This window comes from Crocodylus siamensis, chromosome 3 (genome assembly GCF_052110815.1).
Source record: "Crocodylus siamensis isolate JL-2025a chromosome 3, ASM5211081v1, whole genome shotgun sequence".
In the NCBI taxonomy this organism is placed as follows: domain Eukaryota; kingdom Metazoa; phylum Chordata; order Crocodylia; family Crocodylidae; genus Crocodylus; species Crocodylus siamensis.
In genome coordinates, this window is record NC_143397.1 from 37,752,850 (window position 1) to 37,772,888 (window position 20,039).

The window sequence follows — 20,039 nt, forward strand, 5'->3', positions numbered from 1 at the left end:
TACATGCATGTGAAAATGCATTCCATAACCATAACCTTATAATCTAATGCAAATCCATAACCTTATAATATAAAAGTGCAGTTCCCTTTTTATAATTTCAATAAAATGCCTCAGTGGTCTAAAGTTATTTTTGTGAAAAATTTTACTTTATTAGTTGAGGAAATGTTCAGACTGTTATAGTACATATTGGCCCATAAAAGAAAGCCAGGAACAACTAGCAAAAAATACCAAATAAAACTCTGCAAAATCAGTAATGAGAATATTTTTTTTCTAAACATATACACACCTGCCTTTTACTATCATTCTCAAAATACAAAGCATGGATATATTACCAATTAAAGATAGATCAAGAAAAGAAAAAAATCTAAATATGCCTCATCTCATTTTTTTTTCCTGATTTCATATATTTTTTATCAAAATGTAAGGAAATGTAGTCACTTAAAAGCAATGTGATAAGAAAAAGCAGGTGATATACTTCAAAGGAGCACTTGTCAGAGAAAAATAAAATGTATGTTTCTAAACAGTCTCTTACATTGAAGTCATGAGTCAGTAGTCTAATAAGATTAGAATCTGTCCATATACAAGATGGCTATTTTAAATAAATCTGCCTAAATCCCAGTAAATTGTTGACTTGACTTGAGGGCTGTCTTAATGTTTTTTGTCTTCTCATGATGAATTACCAGTAACTGAAAAAGACGTGTTAGTACACTTTTAAACCTGAATTTTCATCAAAGATGTTTTTAGTTCATCAATATTAAATGCAGATTTAAATAAATGGTTCAATTTTAGACCAATTAGCATAAATCTAGGAAAAATGGACACAGTGGCCTTAAAAAGAAATACTTAATATTTTCCTAAACCAAAAATATCATGCCTCATTAGAAGACCTGAAGGTAATAATTAGTATTTGATTGGGCTGATATTACACATGGATGCTGCCTTTCTGACACCCGTTTTTTCCTTTTAAAAGCTGTTCCCTAAGATGATAACCTTTAGATGAGAGTGGGTGTCCCTGACCCCTTTTAGATTTGTTGAAAACAGTTTGGTTACTGGTGTAAATGAAGACAAACTATTCTCAGTGCTGTCCTAGAAAGAGCCCTAGACATTGCATATCACCAAAGATTTTCCATTCTTTTTCTATGATGACAGCAAAACAATTTTCAGTACTTGCTGTGAGGCTGCCAGATTGAAACCAGTTCTTACAACTGATGTAAGTTATGAATATTTTTCATGGGTGACTGGTGCCACCTTATTTGGGGGAGGGATGTGCCCCCCCAGCAACCAGTCAGTGACTGGGAGGGAGTCCCCCTGCAGCCAATCTAGCTGGACGGGTGGGCGGGGGGAGTTGTCCTGTCTGCTCCACCTCCGCCACCACGCTCATGGCCTAAGTGGAGAGTGTGGCCTGTCAGGGGGTGCACCAGCACTCTCAGGGGCTGCACATTCACCCCCTGTGTGTTGCCACTGATATTTTTTATAGTTGATGGGCTTACAGTTATAACTAAACATATTTTAAAATTAGTTTAAAAAACATCATAGAATAATCTTGGGATGTTTACTAGGTAAATGACCATTGATCCTTTTTCATGTAAAGTATTTTTTACTGTTTTTCAAAATGTTAAATGTAGGTAGTAATTTTTATTGGAAAAGTCTGTTGAAAACTTAAAATGATCTGATCCCATTTACATGAAGCCCAGTTTTTCAGAGTTAAATTAGCATTTCTGGTCCAAATTATTGCTTTGCTTAATTAATCATTTTAACTTTAAATTCTTACGTTGTTATTAAAGTCAAATTAGAGGAAGCCCTACTAATCTTAATAGTTAAGTAAGGAGTGTTTGCTAAGTAATTCTGGTTATTGAAACTGGTTTCTTAAGAAATTTATTAACAGTGAAATAATTTCTAGGCTACTTTTCTGTGGGGCACAGGACAGTGCTGCCCAGAGATATCTGTGGTAGCCCAGCATTTGCTAGGTCTGGAACTGGAAGTAGTTCTGCCTGTTCTCCCAAAAAGAAAAAAAAAACAGTCCCAGGGGATTCTTGCTGGTATTGGGATTTGCTGTCATATTCCAGGTCAGAGTTGTTTTAACCTGGACATCTTTGGGGCATCAGGCACCCAAGAAGGCATCTCATTTGCATGCTCATGTAGTGTTTTATGGCACCTCCTTTAGAGCAGTGCTTTAGATTCATGAACTTATGATTTTTCTCTTCAATACCAGTCTCTCCTTTCTTTAAAACAATGATGTTCCACAGAGGCAGCCACTGTGGTACATATTTGCTTATGTTTGTGGTCTCAGGGCTTTGTTTTCCTCTTGTTTTTGTGTAGATGGTGACAAATAGTATGAAGAAGGCAGGGTAAATTTGCACCTTTGTAGACTAAATCTGAGATGTATAGCATAAGCGTTCTAAGCAAAGGGCTTGCCTCATCAAATGTTGTCTGTGCTATGAAGCTAGGAAGTTGCTCTACCTATTTGTGTATTTATGAGTCATTAGGGATCCTTTATGCATCGTTTCATGCATAAATTTATTATTTGTATAGTCTGTCTGTTTAGTCCTATTTTGTGGTCAGTTTCTTTATAGGATGGAGTAAGAAAGTAACATGTTATCAGGAAGATGTTAATAAACTGTAGCAAGTGCAGGGGTTTTTAGGAGGCTGGGTAGACAGATTTACAAGGAGAGATTAAAATATTATAGTTTGGTTAAAATGATGATTAAAGGAAATGTTTACATATATAACGTTTACATATATTTGTGGAATGTTAACAGAAAGGAAACAAAGGAACTACCTAGTCTTATACAAAAGAAGCTAGTAGCTTTGGGGTTAGTTTAAAAAAGGAAAATTGAGGTCGAACATCAGACAGAACTTCCATACGATAAAGTTAAGGCAGTGTGAATTAAACTCTGTTAAGGGAAGTTGTAAAAACATCATTTTTTAGAATGTTAAGGAGGTAAATACTGGACCAAAAACAGAAGATATACCATCAGTCCAGTAATGGTAGGAAGATGATAATAGGTGCTTTCCCTCTGTAAGTGGGCATGTCTACACATTTCATTAATGTGCCTTTGCTACTGCATGTTAAGTTTGGTACCTCTAATAAGAGGTCCTAGATAAAGGCGCAGTAGCAAAGACAAACTTTTTCTGTGATGCTTAATGCCCAATTGACTGATGCTAATGTGCAGTAGAATAGTTTTTGCTGTGATGCGCTAATGCACAGTAGAACAGTCCACTGTGCCTTAAGGCATCTTGTGTAGATGCGTCTAGTCTTATGAATCTGAAAGAACAATGACCTAATTGTTTCAAAAAGTTCTCAAAATGTAAATTGTATTATCTGTCCTTCTGAATCAGTCTCATTGCTATATAATTTTTTTTTTTGGTCAGGGGCTTTGATATATTGGTGGCAAGATATGTTCACAGGTATCAAACCATACCATCAGGTGCCTTGAAGAGATCCAAGAGACTACCATCTCCCTTTGGAAATAAACTATACAAAAACTTCCATTTTCTTACTAACATAACAGCAAATTTCAGGTAGCAAGTTACAGGTTTTTCTTTTGCATGTGTTTATTTGCCATAGTTTTAAGGCAAGCATGCATTCTTGGGGCCTTTCCAGTGATACTGGCTGCAGCTGTAGGGATCAGATTCAGACAGACAACTACATCACCCACGAATGCCCTTATAGCCCTCCTTTGGACACCCAAGGTCTTAGTGACATTGACCATTCTGCCTGTTGTTGGCTTTCTGGCCCTCATGCTTCTGACATATGAGTGTGGTAACACTTGCTTCTTCATCATCATTTGCCATAGTGCATTATAGTGACAACATTAGTTCCTACTAAGTATATGGACGGCTATAACAATGTACACACCCTTTGAAATGTTTCAAAAGTAGCTGCAGCACTCTAAAATAGTACCTCTTTAAATGAGGTGCTATTTTGGAGCATTTCACTTAGTTGCCTCAACATGGGAGAGACAGGGAGGGAGTGTGGGTGGACAGTCTGCCAGAAGGTGAAAGTCGGTTAAGATAATGTAGTTATGAATCCTTAACTGTAGAGTAAATGCAGTTAAATGTTAAGGAGTTCCTGATACACACATCCTCAAATGTGGTTCTCATAATATGTTTAGAGTCTTATAACTTTGCAGAGGTAGAGGATGTGGGGAGTTGGAATCTGAGTACAGATATTGGGTATTGGGAAACTTGGGGAGAGAGCTTTGTGACAATAGAAAGAAGATGTAGGGGAATAGATAAATAGGAATGAATGTTAAATGGGGGATAGGGTGGATTAAGTTCAGGAGAAGGGGGCTCTGAAAGGGTGGCATAAGAGTGGTAGGATTAATGGGGGAGTTGCTTTTATCTAGATCTGGAATTTCTGAGTCCTATTCACTGCTGCTGTTCTTTCTCCCCCACTCACATGTGTTAGCAAATGTGAAGTCCTGGCTCTCTGGGATGGATGTTGAAAACACCAGACAAGTGCTGGAACAGGGAGGAGAGATTGAGAATGGGCATGCTCAATGCATGACACAGAGTCATAGAGCTCATGTTGGAGAGGGAGAATGAGAATATCCATTGAGATGACTGGAACAGCTGGCATGTCTCAGAACATAGGATTACAGCCTGTATTCATCATCTGCTGATGTTTTCATTCAGCCTAGAGTCTGTCTGACATGAATAGGCCAGCCCATACTTGGTGTAGGAACTCAGTTTCCCCTTCCCTGCCCCTCCTTGCTTTAGTTGATGCATGTACTTTTTTATTTTCCCTTTCCTATGGCCTAGAGGTGTAGCTGGTAGCATCAGTGTCAGGGACCTAGTGTAAGGCTGAACGAGGGCCACAAGGGGCCCTAATCCAGTGGTGCGGGGCCCCAATCCACTAGTGTGGACCTGAAGGAGGTGGTGTGGGACTGAGGGGCTAACCCATGCCACTTGTCTAGCCCCTGTCACCAAAAGATTGAGGACCACTGGTTTACACTGAAACTTTTTCCACTTTCAGTGTTCGACCCAAGAGTTCTTCTTGATAGTCAGCACCCTGTCTCGTGTAGAGACAGAGATTCAAGCACTGGTTCCAGCCATACGCTCCCATGTGAAAGCTCCCTTACTGCAGAATGCCCTGTTGGAAATCCCTGAACTGCTCCATCCAATGAAAAATTATTTAAAGATCCTTAATGAAGAAGCAGCCAAGTAAGTAAATGATTTTCTTGCTTGTTAGTGTCTCAGACTGAATGTTCCTCCTTGATATAATACATTATATTACATTGGCAGACCTGTGTGTAGTTAAGATTGCCTCACAGTTTCCCCAATAAAATTATCTTTTTAGTGTCTTATAATTTGGCTGAATGCAGTCTAGAATTTTCACCAAAACCATCTAGCTGTTTCTAATAATGTTAATTTGTCCATGTTAATTTTTACACCTTCTTTGTTGAGAAGCTTCATGCTTTGGAATAGGGATATGAAATTTCCAGAGAGGTTGCCCTGATGCCAAAGTTGTGTCTTTTTACTATTACCCTGAAAATTTAGTAAAGTTTGGCCATTTTAGGATTATAAGAAAGCAGAGCTGGAAGGTACCTTATGAGGTCATCCAGTATAGCCCCATGCGTAAAGCAGGACTGTCCCTGACTGAACCACCTCAGCAAAGTGTCTATCTAACCTGCTTTTGAAAATTTCCAGGGATGGAGATTACACAGCTTGTCCAGGTATCCTGTTCCAATGCTTGACCACCCTCAGAGTCAGAAAATTCCTCCTAAACTCCAGTGTAAATTTCCTCTGCTGCAGCTTGAAGTCATTGCTTATACTTCTGTACCCTATGGCCACAGAGGAAAAACCCATCTCCATCCACTCTGTAATGCGGGGTGGGCAAAATGCAGCCCAGGGGCTGGATGCAGCCCTCCAGGCCATTCTATCTGGCCCATAGGGCCCCTAAAAATGTAGAAAATTAATATTTATCTGCCCCTGGCTTCCTGTCATGTGGCTTGCCAAAACTCAGTAAACAGTCCTTCACCCAGAATAACTGCCCGCTCCTGCTGTAATCCCTTCATGTATTTGAAGACAGTTACCAAATCCCGCCTCAGTCTTCTCCTCTCTGGACTAAATAACCCTCGTTCTTTGAACCTTTCCTCATAAGTCCAGCCTCCCAGCCCCTGTTTTGCACTGGACTCTTTGCAAACTGTCTACATCCTCCTTGAAGTATGAGGCCCCAACATGGGTATTACTCCAGGTGAGGAAACCTCACCAGCGCCAAATAAAGCAGTAGCATCACTTAAAAATCACTTTCCTTGATTTCCAAGTGACACTCCTGTTAATACATCCTAGTGTGCTGCTGTTTTTGCAACCAGAGCACACTGCTGGCTCATATTCAGTTTATGGTCTGCTGTAACCCCCAGGGCTTTATTTATATTACTGCATTTTAGTCAGTCAATCCCCAGTTTGTATTTGTGCATGCAGTTATTCCATCCCAAGTGTAGGACTTTGCATTTGTCCTTGTTGAATCTCATCTGATTGATTGTGGACCATTTCTCTAGTCTGTCCAGGCTGTTTTGGATCCCACCCCTAGCCTCCAGAGTGTCTGCAACTCCAGCTAACTTGGTGTCTTCCACAGATTTGCTGTGTGCACCTAATCCATATCATTAATGATGATGTTACACAATACTGGACTCAGAACAGACTCCTGGAGTGCCCCATGTGATACCTCCTCCCAACTAGACATTGATCTATTGATGACTACTTCTTGAGCATGATGATCCAGCCAGTTATGTATCCATCCAATAGTCCTTTCATCTAGTCTGTATTTCCTTAGCTTATTAATGAGAATGTTGTGGACACTGTCAACATCCTCGCTAAAGTCAGGGTATATATTCATCCACTGCTCTCCCCCTGTCCGCAGAGCCTGTCACCTTTTTCCTAGAAGGAAATCAGAGTCATAACTGCTCTTGGTGAATCCTTGCTGGCTATTCCTGATTGCCTTGTTCTCCTCCAGGTGCTTCACAATAGATTTCTTGAGGGACCTGCTCCATAATCTTTCTTGGTTATTGAGTTCCTGATGGGCCTGTAATTTCCTGGGTCCTATATATTTGTTCTTTTCCAGTCATCAAGGACCTCACCCAACCTCTGCGAGTTCTTCAGAGCCAGAGGCTCTGAAATTACCTCAGCTAACTCCTTAGGACTCAAGGATGCATCTCATCGGACCCTGGCAACTTGAAAACATCTAGCTTCTCTAAGTAATTCTAACCTATACTTTCATACTCTAGGTTGTCTCCTTTTATCTTTGCCACCACCTGTGCTCATTCAGTTCCCATTTGTGAAGACTAAAGTTAAAAAAAAAAAAAATACTGTATTTACATGAATATGAGATTGCCTATGAATAGTTAGGTGCAATTTATAGACAATTTATAAAGTTGCTATAATTTCCAGATATAGGATCTAATTATTGGGGGGCCTGTCTTGAATTTGTCCCCCTGCCACTGCTACTGCAGGGGGAAAAAATCTAAGGGATCAGATAGTCCTTTGCTTTCTGCTTCCACCCAGCTTCTTTCCCCTGGCAACCCCTTACCCCTCTCCTTGCTGCCAGACCCTGTTCTCCCTAAGCATATGATACATTTTACCATTTTTTAAACTGCTGCAAGTTTTAGCACAGGTACTCCATAAACACACTTTTAAGCTGCATTTTGGCACCTACTCATACATACAGACTATGTATGATATTAGTCCAAAGCCAAAAGGCTCATGACTAGCCATATAGTTCATTGGACTGAGCATCAGCAATCTAGCCAGCCAATGTATCGGTGCACCCTTAATGCCTATATCTTCCATAACCAGTGACTCAACCTCTTCTTGAGCACTCTTCATCGAGTGATGAGTCATCAACTTTCGGAGGCAGTCTGTTCCACAGCTTCACTCTTTTAACAGTGAAGAAGTTTGCCCTGATAACCTACCTAAATCTACTTTGGTGCAACTTCAAGACATTGGTCCATATCCTCCCCTCTGCAGTGAGAGAGAAAAGGTGCTTTCTTTATGGCAGCCCCTCAAGTATTTGAAGACTGCTATCATGTTCCCTCTTAAGTGCCTTTGCAAGCTGAACATCTGAGCTCCTTCAGCCTCTTCTTGTATGATCTCCACCCTAGAGTTCTAAAGGAACTGGCCGAGGTCATTGCAAGTCCCCTGGCACAACTTTATGAGCACTCATGGTGCTCTGGTGAGGTACCGGAGGACTGGAAGAGGGCCAACGTGGTCCCCATCTTCAAAAAAGGCAGGAAGGAGGACCTGGGAAAGTATAGGTCGGTTAGTCTTACCTCGATCCTAGGCAAGCTGTTTGAGAAAATTATGCTGGCACACATCCAGGAGGGGCCAGCAGGGGACTGCATGCTTAGGGGCAACCAACATGGGTTCATCAGTGGCAGGTCCTGTCAGACCAGCCTGGTGGCCTTTTACGATCAGATCACCAGATCATTAGATGCAGGGGTAGCAGTGGATATAGTCTTCCTGGACTTCCAGAAGGCTTTTGACACTGTCTCTCACCCCATTCTCATTAAGAAACTGGGGGACTGTGGTGTCGACACCCACACAGTCAAATGGGTCGCCAACTGGCTGGAGGGCCACACGCAGAGGGTGGTAGAGGATGGGTCCTTCTCAACCTGGAAGGACGTGGGCAGTGGGGTTCCGCAGGGCTCGGTCCTCGGGCCCGCACTGTTCAACATCTTCATCAGCGATTTGGATGAGGGGGTAAAAAGCTCCCTGTTCAAATTTGCTGATGACACTAAGATGTGGGGGGACGTGGGTACATTGGAAGGATGCAACAGGTTGCAATCAGACTTTGACAGATTACAAGGGTGGGCGGACGAGAATAGGATGGGTTTCAACACAGCCAAGTGCAAGGTGATGCACCTCGGGAGGAACAACCGGCACCATACCTACAGGTTAGGGAACTCCCCTCTTGTCAGCACGGAGGCGGAAAAGTATCTGGGGGTCATCACTGACTCCAAGATGAACATGGGCTGGCAGTGTGGAGAGGCAGTTAGGAAGGCCAACCGCACCTTGTCATGCATCCACAGATGCATCTCGAGCAGGTCCAAGGAGGTGATCCTCCCCCTCTATGTGGCACTGGTCAGGCCGCAGCTGGAGTATTGCATCCAGTTCTGGGCGCCGCACTTCAAGAGGGATGTGGGCAGCATGGAGAGGGTCTAGAGGAGGGCCACTCGTATGATCAGGGGACAACAGGGCAGGCCCTATGAGGACAGGCTGCGGGACCTGAACCTGTTCAGCCTCCAAAAGAGAAGGCTGAGGGGGGATCTTGTGGCCTGTTATAAACTAGTCAGGGGAGATCAGCAGGCATTGGGGGAGTCCCTGTTCCCCCGAGCACTGCCAGGAGTGACCAGGAATAACGGTCACAAGCTGGCAGAGGGTAGGTTTAGGTTAGATATCAGGAGGTACTACTTCACAGTCAGGGCAGCTAGGGTCTGGAACCAACTTCCAAGCGAAGTGGTGCTGGCTCCTACCCTGGGGGTCTTTAAGAGGAGGTTAGATGCTCACCTTGCTGGGGTCATTTGACCCCACAATTCTTTCCTGCCATGGCAGGGGGTCGGACTGGATGATCTGCTCAGGTCCCTTCTGACCCTAGAAACTATGAAACTATGAAACAGCATTTCAAGCCATGGTGACCCCACAGTTTAGCACTGCTCAGTATGTGTGTGTGTGTACTCCAGATAACCCCCATGTCCCCTCCCAAAGCATCCATGTGTTTATTAGCTCCCACTCATGACTGAAACTTGGGTGTTCTTGTCAGGAGTCCTGGGATCCTCCAAAAATGGGGCAGCCTGGTCTGGCTCCATCTCATGGAGGACAGGGCCACATTAAGTATATGTGCCAAGCAGAGAGTTGGGGGTGACAGAGGGATTCTGGACGAACTGTATGGGGTCCTGTTTGGTGATGTTTGCAAGACATTTAAGGCTGGTGAAGAAACAGGAATCATTGAAAAAAGGAAAGAAAAATACAGTTCAACTGTGGGAGTGAAGAGGAAGTCAAATTGTATGCAGTGTAATGGCTTACCATGGTACTTGAAAAGTTGGTGCTGAAGGGGGCTGCACTCAGTGGGCACTACCATATACCTTAGTCAGATGGGTCGCATTAACATAGCCTTGTGGTAGGTTCCCATGCACGTTTGCCCAGTATGGGCCATGTACTTTATAGTCATGCTCAGTGTGGGCAGTATTTAATCAATGTCAGAGTTTGTTTCCATTACTGAGCACATGCTGCTCTTTGCTGCCGTTCAAAGATAGTGTGTTTAATGCAGTCTTCTTGTAAACAAAAGTAGGATGAGGGACTTCTCCCTTCCCCCCCACCCAATGCTGATTGGGGTGGGGGTGGGGGTGGGGGTAGCGGTGGGGAGGGGGGACCCTGCCTTGTATTTGAGTAAGTACAGTAAATACATCACACTTCACTAAATCATCTGTAACTAGATTGATTTCTGAATTCCAAACAAGACTTACTCTCTGTTTTTCCTCTTTCTTTTGATATATTTGTAGAATCCCTTTTCATTGCCTGATGCATCCCTTACTAGCTGCAACTCTATGTGCCTTGACTTTGTAATTTTCTCCCTGCATGCCTGTGCAATACTCTTATAGACTTCCATAGTGATATGACCAAGCTCCCACTTCCTGTAGGATTCCTTTTTTGGTGCAGACAGAAGTTTGTCACGCAGTTGGCCCCTTGAAAGCATTCTGCTCCTTAAAGTACAGGGTCTAGGCTCTTTGGGACTCCTTTTCCCCTCAGACTTACTAGGGAATCCTGCCCACCAGTTCCCTGAGTTTGCTAAAATCTGCTTTCGTGAGGTCCACTGTCTTTATTCTGCTGGTCTCCTTCCTTACTTTAGGGTTTTGAATTCTACCATTTTGGTGGTCGCTGCCACCCAAGTTTCACCACCTCACATTCTCAACCAGTTCCTTCCTGTTTGTGAGCAGTAAGTCAAGAAGAGCTTCCCCTTATTTGGCCTCTCTGACATCTGTGTCAAAAAGTTCAAATACTGCTGTATTTTTGTCCCATAATTAAACTCTAGTGAACCTGTGATCTGGAAACTTCCACCAATTTTCTAAGGCCTGATCCACTTCCTCCTCCTGGTTTGGTAGCATATAGCAGACACCTACTATGACATGCCCCTACTACTTTCTTCCCTCTGACCTTTACCCAGAGGCTTGCAACAAGCCTACTTTCCACTTCACGCTGTAGCTCAAAACACACATACATCTCTTATATATGAGGCAACACCTCCTCCTTTCCGCGCCCCCAGCTATTCTTTCTGAACAAGTTATACCCATCCATGAAAGAACTACAGTCATGTCAGCTATCCCACCACATCTCTGTAACCTCATAAACCTTATAAGCCTTTGAAAAATCTCAGTTTGTACATGCTCAGTAGGGACTCTTTGGAGTTTGGAACTATATTCTCTGAAGATCCCATCTGTGCTGAGCAGGTTGTATATTCTCACAACTTCTATGTAATGACTGGATTGTTATGCATCATCCCTATAGAGCAGTTGAGCTTGCAAGGAGTTAAGGAGGATTTTTCTCTAAAGTTTTTCCTATCAGACACAAATACTGCAATCAGGGAAGATCTTTCTCCTGTTGTCTCTATATCTGTCCCTTCTGGCTTGAAGCCAGCATGGAGAAGGGAGGCAGATGCTAGAAGATTGGCTCCTTACATTTTCTGTTCTTCAGAATCAGTGCAGGGCAGGAGGGAGCAAGGCCAGGAGCTTATGAGGGAAGAATCTTAGGAGCCTGGGGATGACAGTGTTTAGGAACATGATCTATGCAGCAGGAACAGTGGCAAGTTCAGAGGCAGCAGACGTCTAAAAATTTTTTTTAAATTTTATAATCATTAAAGACTTTCTCATAGGCTTTTGTCTACATAGTAAAGTGATCTTGCCCAGCCACAGCACCTAAAAGCACTCCATGCTACCTCCTAAACTGGCAGTGACATTGTTGCATCTGCATGGCATGGTGGCTGGGGGCAAATTAGCTTAGGGGCAGGCTGACACACAGTTTATCTCTGCAGTGCTCCTTCAGACAAACACAAATGGGATGATTCAGCTTCTGGGCTAGGAGGCAGCCGATGCAGAGCAGTACAGACTACCCATGTGACTATAATGTTAGCGGCACAAGGGGGTCAATTACAGTTGCAGGTTCCTTTGCATTTTGATTCTTGACTTTGCAGCCTTAATAATGTCCAGCTTTAGTTTAGTGTTGAACAGATATATGACCATGCTTTAAGTAGGAGGCTAGTTAAGTATTGGAACATTACTTAAAGAGGTTGTGGAATCTCCACTCCTGAGAATTTTTAGGCTGGTTGCTGCTTAGGCAAACACTTGATTGGAAAGGTTTAAATAGGGGTGATCCTGTCTTGAGTAGAAGGGTTGGCTTGGATGACCTCTGGAGGTCCCTTCCAGCCCTGCTTTTCTATGATTCTGTATATATTAAATAGACCTCACCCTTTTAGACTAAAGATAACCCTTCAATTAGATTCAAGACACCCCTCTGAAACTGTTAGCTTTCACTCAGTTTTTAACTACAGAAAAATAATAGAGCAAATCTTCAGTGGTAAAGAATTTAGAAAGACCACAACAGGTCAGAACATTTTTGACCCTACAGCTTCCTAATTGAAATCTTTGCATTTTATGTTGTGAATCATGTGTAGGTGTTTGCTAATATTGCCTAGCACCCCACAGCACCCTTAAAAGGATCTAACAGTGCCCTGATTCAGAATTGCTGACCATATAACTGGGTGTCTTCCAGGCTGTGTATCTGGCTCCTTACAAAATTTACTGTGTGGCCTTGGCCAGATTTTACATAAACTTTAGTAGTATTTCCTTAGTAGTAAAATATGGATGATTCCACCAACCTTACTTAATTTGTTTTGAGGTGCTTTGCACGTGTCATAAAAGAAAAGTATACAGCACACTTCACTTGTATGCATACTAGAGAAGTGCATAGTTCTCTTAACCACATAAGATTACACCCATATCAAGTTGTAATAAAATCCCTCTGGTTATCTGTATATTGCTTTAGTGCTTTTGCCACTATGCCTAGGTAAAGACATTCAGAAAGCCTGAGGTGGAATCGATCTAAGTTATATTTATCTGTAAACCATGTAGTTTAGATCAGTAGTGAACAGAGCACACATTTACCCTTTGGAGTGGGGAAAGTGGGGGACAAATCTTAGATTGGGTTTTGCCATTTTCAATCTGTGTGCACCATACTCTGTTCTGTTACTGGGATAGACTGGGTTCTGACCACTTACATTGGTAGAAGTGCAATGTTTATACTTAACCTTTATGTACATAGTGCATTTCAACCCTACTGTCTACCTAGTAACATAACTGTACTCTTTTTAATATTGTCAGAAACAGTGAAGGTTGAAGAACGGCTATTAGAAGTAGAGGTGCACCAATATATGGGTGCCATATCAGACTGACATCAATAAAAGTAAAATTAACATTACTGGCTATCAGGGTTTTTTTGGCTGGTGTAACCGATAATGTGACCAATAAATATAATATGCCTTCTGGCCAGGGCCCCTGGGCACAACATGCATGCATGCAGCTGCAACATGCATGTGGCTAGGAATGCAGCTGGGCAGCTTGGAGAGCAGCACCCTGCAGCTAAGTCTGAGGAGGGGAGGGAAGGGGCATAGACAGGGGCCTTCCATGGTGAGGGAGAGAGTGGGGCTGGGGGTGCTGGCTAGCTAGGGTAGTGAATGGGACCTGGGGCCAGGGTGTAGAGCAGGATGGGGCTGCAGATGGATCGTTCGGGGGGGGGGCGGCTCCCTACTTCTACGCACACCCCCAGGGAAGGAATGGAGGGGGCATGTGCCCCTCCCCCCTGGATTTGTGCATGGGACTGAGGCAGGCTGCCCACTGTGGGCTCAGGGCTTTCTACCCTGCTGCCTTTTCCCCAGGAGCTACATGGGCTGTGCAGCCAGTATGTGGCTCCTTGGGGAAAGGCAGCAGGGTGAAGAGCCCCAAGCCACAGTGGGCAGCTCGCCTCCACCCATACCCTGCTTGGCTCTGCATCCCTGCACTTACAGATGGTGGCAACAGCACTTGAACTAAGGATCATTTGACAAGCTTTAGTTCAAATACCCCTGGTGCCTTTTTTAAGTGCTGGGATGCTGATCCCCTGGATGAGCCACATGTGGCTCTGTCCTGCTCCCTGCCCCGGCCCTGGTCTTATTCACTGCCTTGGCTGGCAGCACCCCTTGCCTCTGCCCCACTCCCTCCCTCACCACTGGGGCCTCGATCTGCACCCCGCCCCCATGCCCCTTCCTTTCCACAGATTTACCCTCAGGGAGCTGCTCTCCATGCTGCCTGGGTGTGCTCCTATAAATTGGATCAGTATTGGCTGATATGCCTCATGAATAATTGTCTATCAGTATCTAACAAGAAGCTCTTTATTGGTGCACCCGTGAATCAGTTTCAGAGCTGTTAGTACTGTTGTAACCAATGCTGCCTAAGTAGAACCCTATCACTGTTGTATTGTTAGGAGGTTCAAAACTGACTAGCTCTCCTGATGTTCGAGGCACTGTTGGAACTGCTGTTAGAGGTTTTGAAAATTAGGAGTTCTAGTAAATTCTGAGTCTGTTAGTATCACAGTGCTGGGCATTTAAGGGGCACTGATCATTTGCACTATGTTCTGATAAGTATTTTTTTCAGTTCTGAGGCTATACGCTTAAATAAGTACACTATATATATTTATTTATCGTATATTTATGTCATATTTGTATTACATTTGTATCACATCTGTTAGTTATAGAATTAGTCTCTTTGTTCAGAGAGATTATAAATAGAGTAAAATAAGATTTTATTTACACAAAAGTTTTCAACGTATCAGGAATTAAGAAATATACTAGTACAAGACATGGGACTATCAATATTTGCTGTTGCAATTGATCTGCATATCTCATTGGACAACTAATATGCATATTTATGTAACTGGGAATCAGGACTCATTTCAGTGTTATCTGCATAAATACAGGCTTCTGTTGATACATTAGCAATCCTGGCAGGTTATGAACCATAAGACTTAATGATTCCTGATTGATGGAAAGGCTAGTGTAGTTAGAAATTTTAAAAATTAGTTCTTATTTTTTTGTCACTGTGTTCATGGTGACTTAGACAACTTGATATTGAAGGTGGAGAGAAGCAAAAAGTGTCATTAATAAAAGATTAAATGTAAAATTTGAAATTCTGTACAATAGAGTATAAACAGAAAGTACTTGCATGCACCAGAGTGCAACATTTTTGCTATGCACTTAAAAGTTTTGTACCAATTTCATATATACATCAATAAAATCCTTTTCACAGTTCACCATGTATATGTACATGTGTATATACATATAAACATTAGGGTGTGGGTGTTGTTTTTATTATGCTGTGTATATGTACATTTACAAAATCCCATTAAAAAGTAATATGAAATACAGATCTCTGGAAAGTCTAATATAGCTGAAGCTCTGCAGCTGGGTTTTTTTTGTTGTTGTTGGAAACTGGTACTTTTAGATTTCAGTAGGCAGCTAGCACATGGCAGTGACAGTTTTCACACTCGGTGGCTGGCTAGCAGCTGTCTTTTTTCTTCTCATTCCAATGGAAGCAGATCTAATCAGCACAAAAATTGTTTCTAAAAATTAGTATTGTATTTTAAAATGCTGACTTTACTTTCTCTTATATAATATGCATATGTAATTGGGAATCAGAGCTCATTTCAATGTTATCTGCATGACTGCTGGCTCTAGTTCTAGTTTCATTTTCATGGAAAAGGATGTTGGATTGATACAACAGATTTTTTTAAACTACTTTAACTTTTATCATTTGTAAACAGCCTTGGGCTTTTTCTCTCCAGATATCAAATATCACAGCCATGACATAATCCAAAAGCTCTACATAGATAGGATTCAATCTGGGGATGAATAGGGTTTCCCTGTAATTGCAGCTGTGGGCTCTGTTGAGGTAAGGTAATGAAACAAAAAGGGATAGAACTCATCTCCCCTGTGCTCCCAAAGCCTGCCCTGCTAGACCCAAGCTGAGTGAAGGAGGCACTTTATGATTCTGTAATATTTGTCTGCACATTATAGTATAAATGTCTAACAAATTTACAAGACCTGTATGGTTGTCTTTCTGATGTATGAACAACCAAATAGAAAAGTTAAGTTAATGCCTTGCTATATTATAAATGGAGAAAAACAGGGGTCTGTGTTAAATAAAAACAATTCTAAATTTGTATCAAAACTTTACAATTATGGGATAAACCTCTCTTTTTTTTTTAAACTATAACTAGAACTGGAGATAAAACCCAATTGTTCAAGGACCTTACAGACTTTCCTACCATCAGGAAGAGAAAGGAGGAGATCCAGGATGTACTGTCCCAGATCCAGTTACATCTGCAAGAAATACGTAGATTAATAAAGAATGCTTCTGCAAATTATGTTACAGTATCAGGACAGGAGGTAAAATAAATATCACCTGGATGTTTCTTTTGTGGATAAGTGTACATTAAATTAATGCACATTTAATTAACATAAGATTGATTAATCTATAGTATTAAATAGATATAGTTCTAGTTGAGAGAAGAGTGCAGCTGGTACCCAGTTTTGTCATCTTGTATTTTTGAATAGCATTACTCAAATATCACCACTTTTTGTTTTATTGACTATGAATATTCATCTTCTGTCCCTGCAGTTACTTTTGGGATTTTCAGGGGTAGGTGGAAATTACCTTTAGTGCTTTTTAGTTTGTTTCAACAATACTTTTCTTCCATTTGCTATATTTTTACATGTATAAGCCTATTACATGGTTGCATTAAGAATCCTGGTCTTAAGAATGTTTCTGATTGCTATATTTTTAGTGAATCAGGAAATGCAGCACTGAGATTTGTACAGAAAAGGACAGTAATATTTGAAGAACTGATTGAAACTTATATGTCCCTCTCTTCTCCCATCCTGTGGTGGTGCATCTAGGTACATGTGTTGGTATTACTCTAGCACCTGGAAGCCCTAATCATGCACCAGGAGCCCACTGTGCTAGGTGATAAACAGATGTTCTACAAGTGTAAAATAAAAAGGTGTCTCTGCTCTAGGGAGTTTACAGTCTAAGACGAGAGACAGCAGATGGACACAGACAGACTATCAGGGTGTACAAACAAACATCTGTGTCATGAACAGGGCTAAGAAAGTGATACTTCCTCTCTACTCTGCACCGGTGAGTCCCCAGCTGGAGTACTGTATCCAGTTCTGGGTGTAGGCGCTGCACTTCAAAAAAGACGTGGAGAATCTTGAAAGGGTCCAGAGAAAGGCCACAAGAATGATTTAGGGCCTAGAGGACAAACCTTATGAGGAAAGATAAAGGGATCCAGGACTGTTCAGCCTGGGGAAGAGAAAATGGGGGGACTTGGTGGCCATCTATACATGTGTAAGGGGTGAATATTGAGACCTGGGAGAAAAACTGTTTACTAGGGCACCCCAAGGGAGGACAGAAGCAATGACCATAAACTGTTAGAGGATGATTTCAGGTTGGATGCAAGGAGGTACTTATTTACCATAAGGGTGACCATAATCTGAAATAGACTTCCCAAGGGGGTGGGACAGTTCCAACCTTGGAAGTCTTCAAGAGGAAACTGGACAGGCACCTTGCTGGGCTCATTTGAACTCAGCAGTATTACAAGTTGCTCTTGGAATTCAGCTGAAGATCCACTTGGCAGATATTTTCCAAAATACATGAAGTTACACCCATAGCAATCTTATCTTCTGTTTCCAGACCTCTAACGTAATTCATTTTAGGCATTAAACAGGGCAGGGGGTTGTCCAGTTAGTGATAGCTTTGTTGGTTGTTTCATACCAAGATTAGAACAATAATCACTGCACTTGAGAACTATTGCTTCCTATATAGCATAAACAATGTTTCATGTGCAATTAAAAAAAAACCTGCAAGCATATATCCAAAGGAGCTATGGATTAAAGGAAAAGCTAATTCTAATGGTGTTTTCAAGGAAATCCTGAAAATTTCCAGTCATTTTTCACTATAGAGGTTAGCAATGAAAATTGACTAACCTGATGATTGTGTTAGATGTGTTTGAGTTCTTGATTTCATTTAAGTAACATAATGTGGGAAGTCTATTCTGCTTCATGCTATAAAATAGTTAAATTAATAATCTTGAGGTCAGCTTTTGAAAAATCAGTTTCATCTTCTCAATTTCACGTCTCCGCAAAGCTCTGCTCTTGCTTACAACTGCTTGAATTGAATCTAGTTTAATGTTGTTTAAGAACGCCAGTAATTGTAGTAGGTGAAAAACCTGAAGTTTTTCCTCAGGGAAGTACAGTGATGCAAGCCATGTCCCTAGTGTACTTGAAGACTTTTCTTCTTGCCGTTCTTCTTTTCACTTGGTACATAAGCCTGGTTTTGAGGTTGTTTCTAGTTTGTGTTTATGAACTGGGAAGGTCTGTATGCCTAAATGACTTCGGGTATACTGAAGAAGCTTTGTAAAATAGGAGTTTTCTGGGTGCCTTGCAAGTGGCCAGCATCTGCTAAAAATTCATCTTGCAACCGAATCCTTTCATCCTTAAATGCTTTTCTTTTTCTTCAAGTTTATTATGTATTAACAGCTAAGATATTACACAGAGTATGTAAATATGCTTACCTCAGTCTTCACTGCTGTATCTATTTTCCCTGTTTTTCCCCCATTTATGATTTTTTTTAATTGATGTGATAATCTTCCTCAAGGGTACAGTGGTACCCAAAAGCTTGTGTAAGTCCCATCCAACAGTTGGTTGAATCAGAGATATAACCCACAAAGATTCTTCCCATTTTCCTTGGACTGTCACAGCTGCAGCATTACCCCAACACTACCATAATCTAATTTGAATATTTAATTGTTAACATAGACTTTATGTTTCTTGCTTGTATGGATATCCTTGGCATAACATAAAAAATAATACACCTGAGTGATGTGTGAAAGTCCATAACTTTTGGGTGGATTTTTGTGATTTTTTTTTTTTGTATTGGACCAACTGTATAGTTGAAAGCTGGACAAACTACGTTTCCAGGAACAAAGCACCTTTCCTCATATTCGAGGGAGAAGAGGATGTAGGCAAAGCTAAACTAGGGAGGAGGGGAAGCCATTGTTTGTACTTAACTCCACGTAAATGAAAGCAATTGCTTAAGTAACAGAGAAGAACTATTAAGTAGGAGCAAAGAGAGGTGATCAGAGGTAGCTTCAAAATAAGGGAAATGCAGTAAATTGAATAACCAAGTTAGGTAGCAAAACAAGGCCATTCAAAATGGAAAATGGTCATTTATTACTTATGGAATGCAGAAAAGTTAGTAGAGATAAAAGCTAAATTGTAACAAGTCACAAAGCCATTGCCTGTCTTTTCAAAAAAACCATGAACATCTCATGATACTTCATTTAGGCAGATGTTGACTTAACTGTACCAAAGCATGGTATATTCTTGTATCTAATTCAGTAGCATATTATGTTTTACTTCTGGTAGTTCCCACAGTATGAACAATAGGGGTGTGCTCCTAGGAAACCACAATCCCTGTCGCAAAGATCATGTAATCTAAAATACGTACTTCTAAATGATGATGTCATTAACTTTATAAAGCACATGTTGCTAACTGTATATTCAGACCTTTATCTGAAAGGCAAGGACCAAAGTATTTATAGGAAGAAACAACAAAAAGAGAAGCATGTAACAGAAGTAAGATTAATCAGTATTTTGGTTTGGAATACAGAAGTGATTCTGCAATGGGAAGGTTTTTGTTTTTCAAGGTGAAACATGGTCCCTTTGACCTCAGAAGTCCCAGGGTGTGGGAAATCCTGGCAACTGAGGAGATAGAAGTTCAGATGAGCTGGCAGGAAACCTTGTTTTGGTTTCCACTGAAACAATTTTTTTCCACAGAATATTTGTTTCGGTGAACTGATGTCTGATGGGAGTGCATTCCATTGGGAAGTTCCTGGCCATTTCTACACCTTTTATGTATATAGTGAATTTGGTTTTATAAACATAACTAACATAAATG

General features: G+C 41.5%; 1 protein-coding gene across 2 annotated transcripts in view; it reads left to right on the forward strand.

Moving 5' to 3' along the window:
* The window catches only part of MSH3 (mutS homolog 3), a 220,391-nt gene that overhangs the window by 129,844 nt on the left and 70,508 nt on the right, over positions 1-20,039 (forward strand). The window contains exons 14-15 of one of the 2 annotated variants that reach the window (XM_090038174.1): positions 4,979-5,166; positions 16,300-16,468. The exons of the other annotated variant lie outside the window; for it this stretch is intronic. Coding sequence (XP_089894300.1) covers positions 4,979-5,166; positions 16,300-16,468 — 357 coding nt within the window. The remainder of the gene's footprint in view (positions 1-4,978; positions 5,167-16,299; positions 16,469-20,039) is intronic. 2 annotated transcript variants of the gene reach the window in all.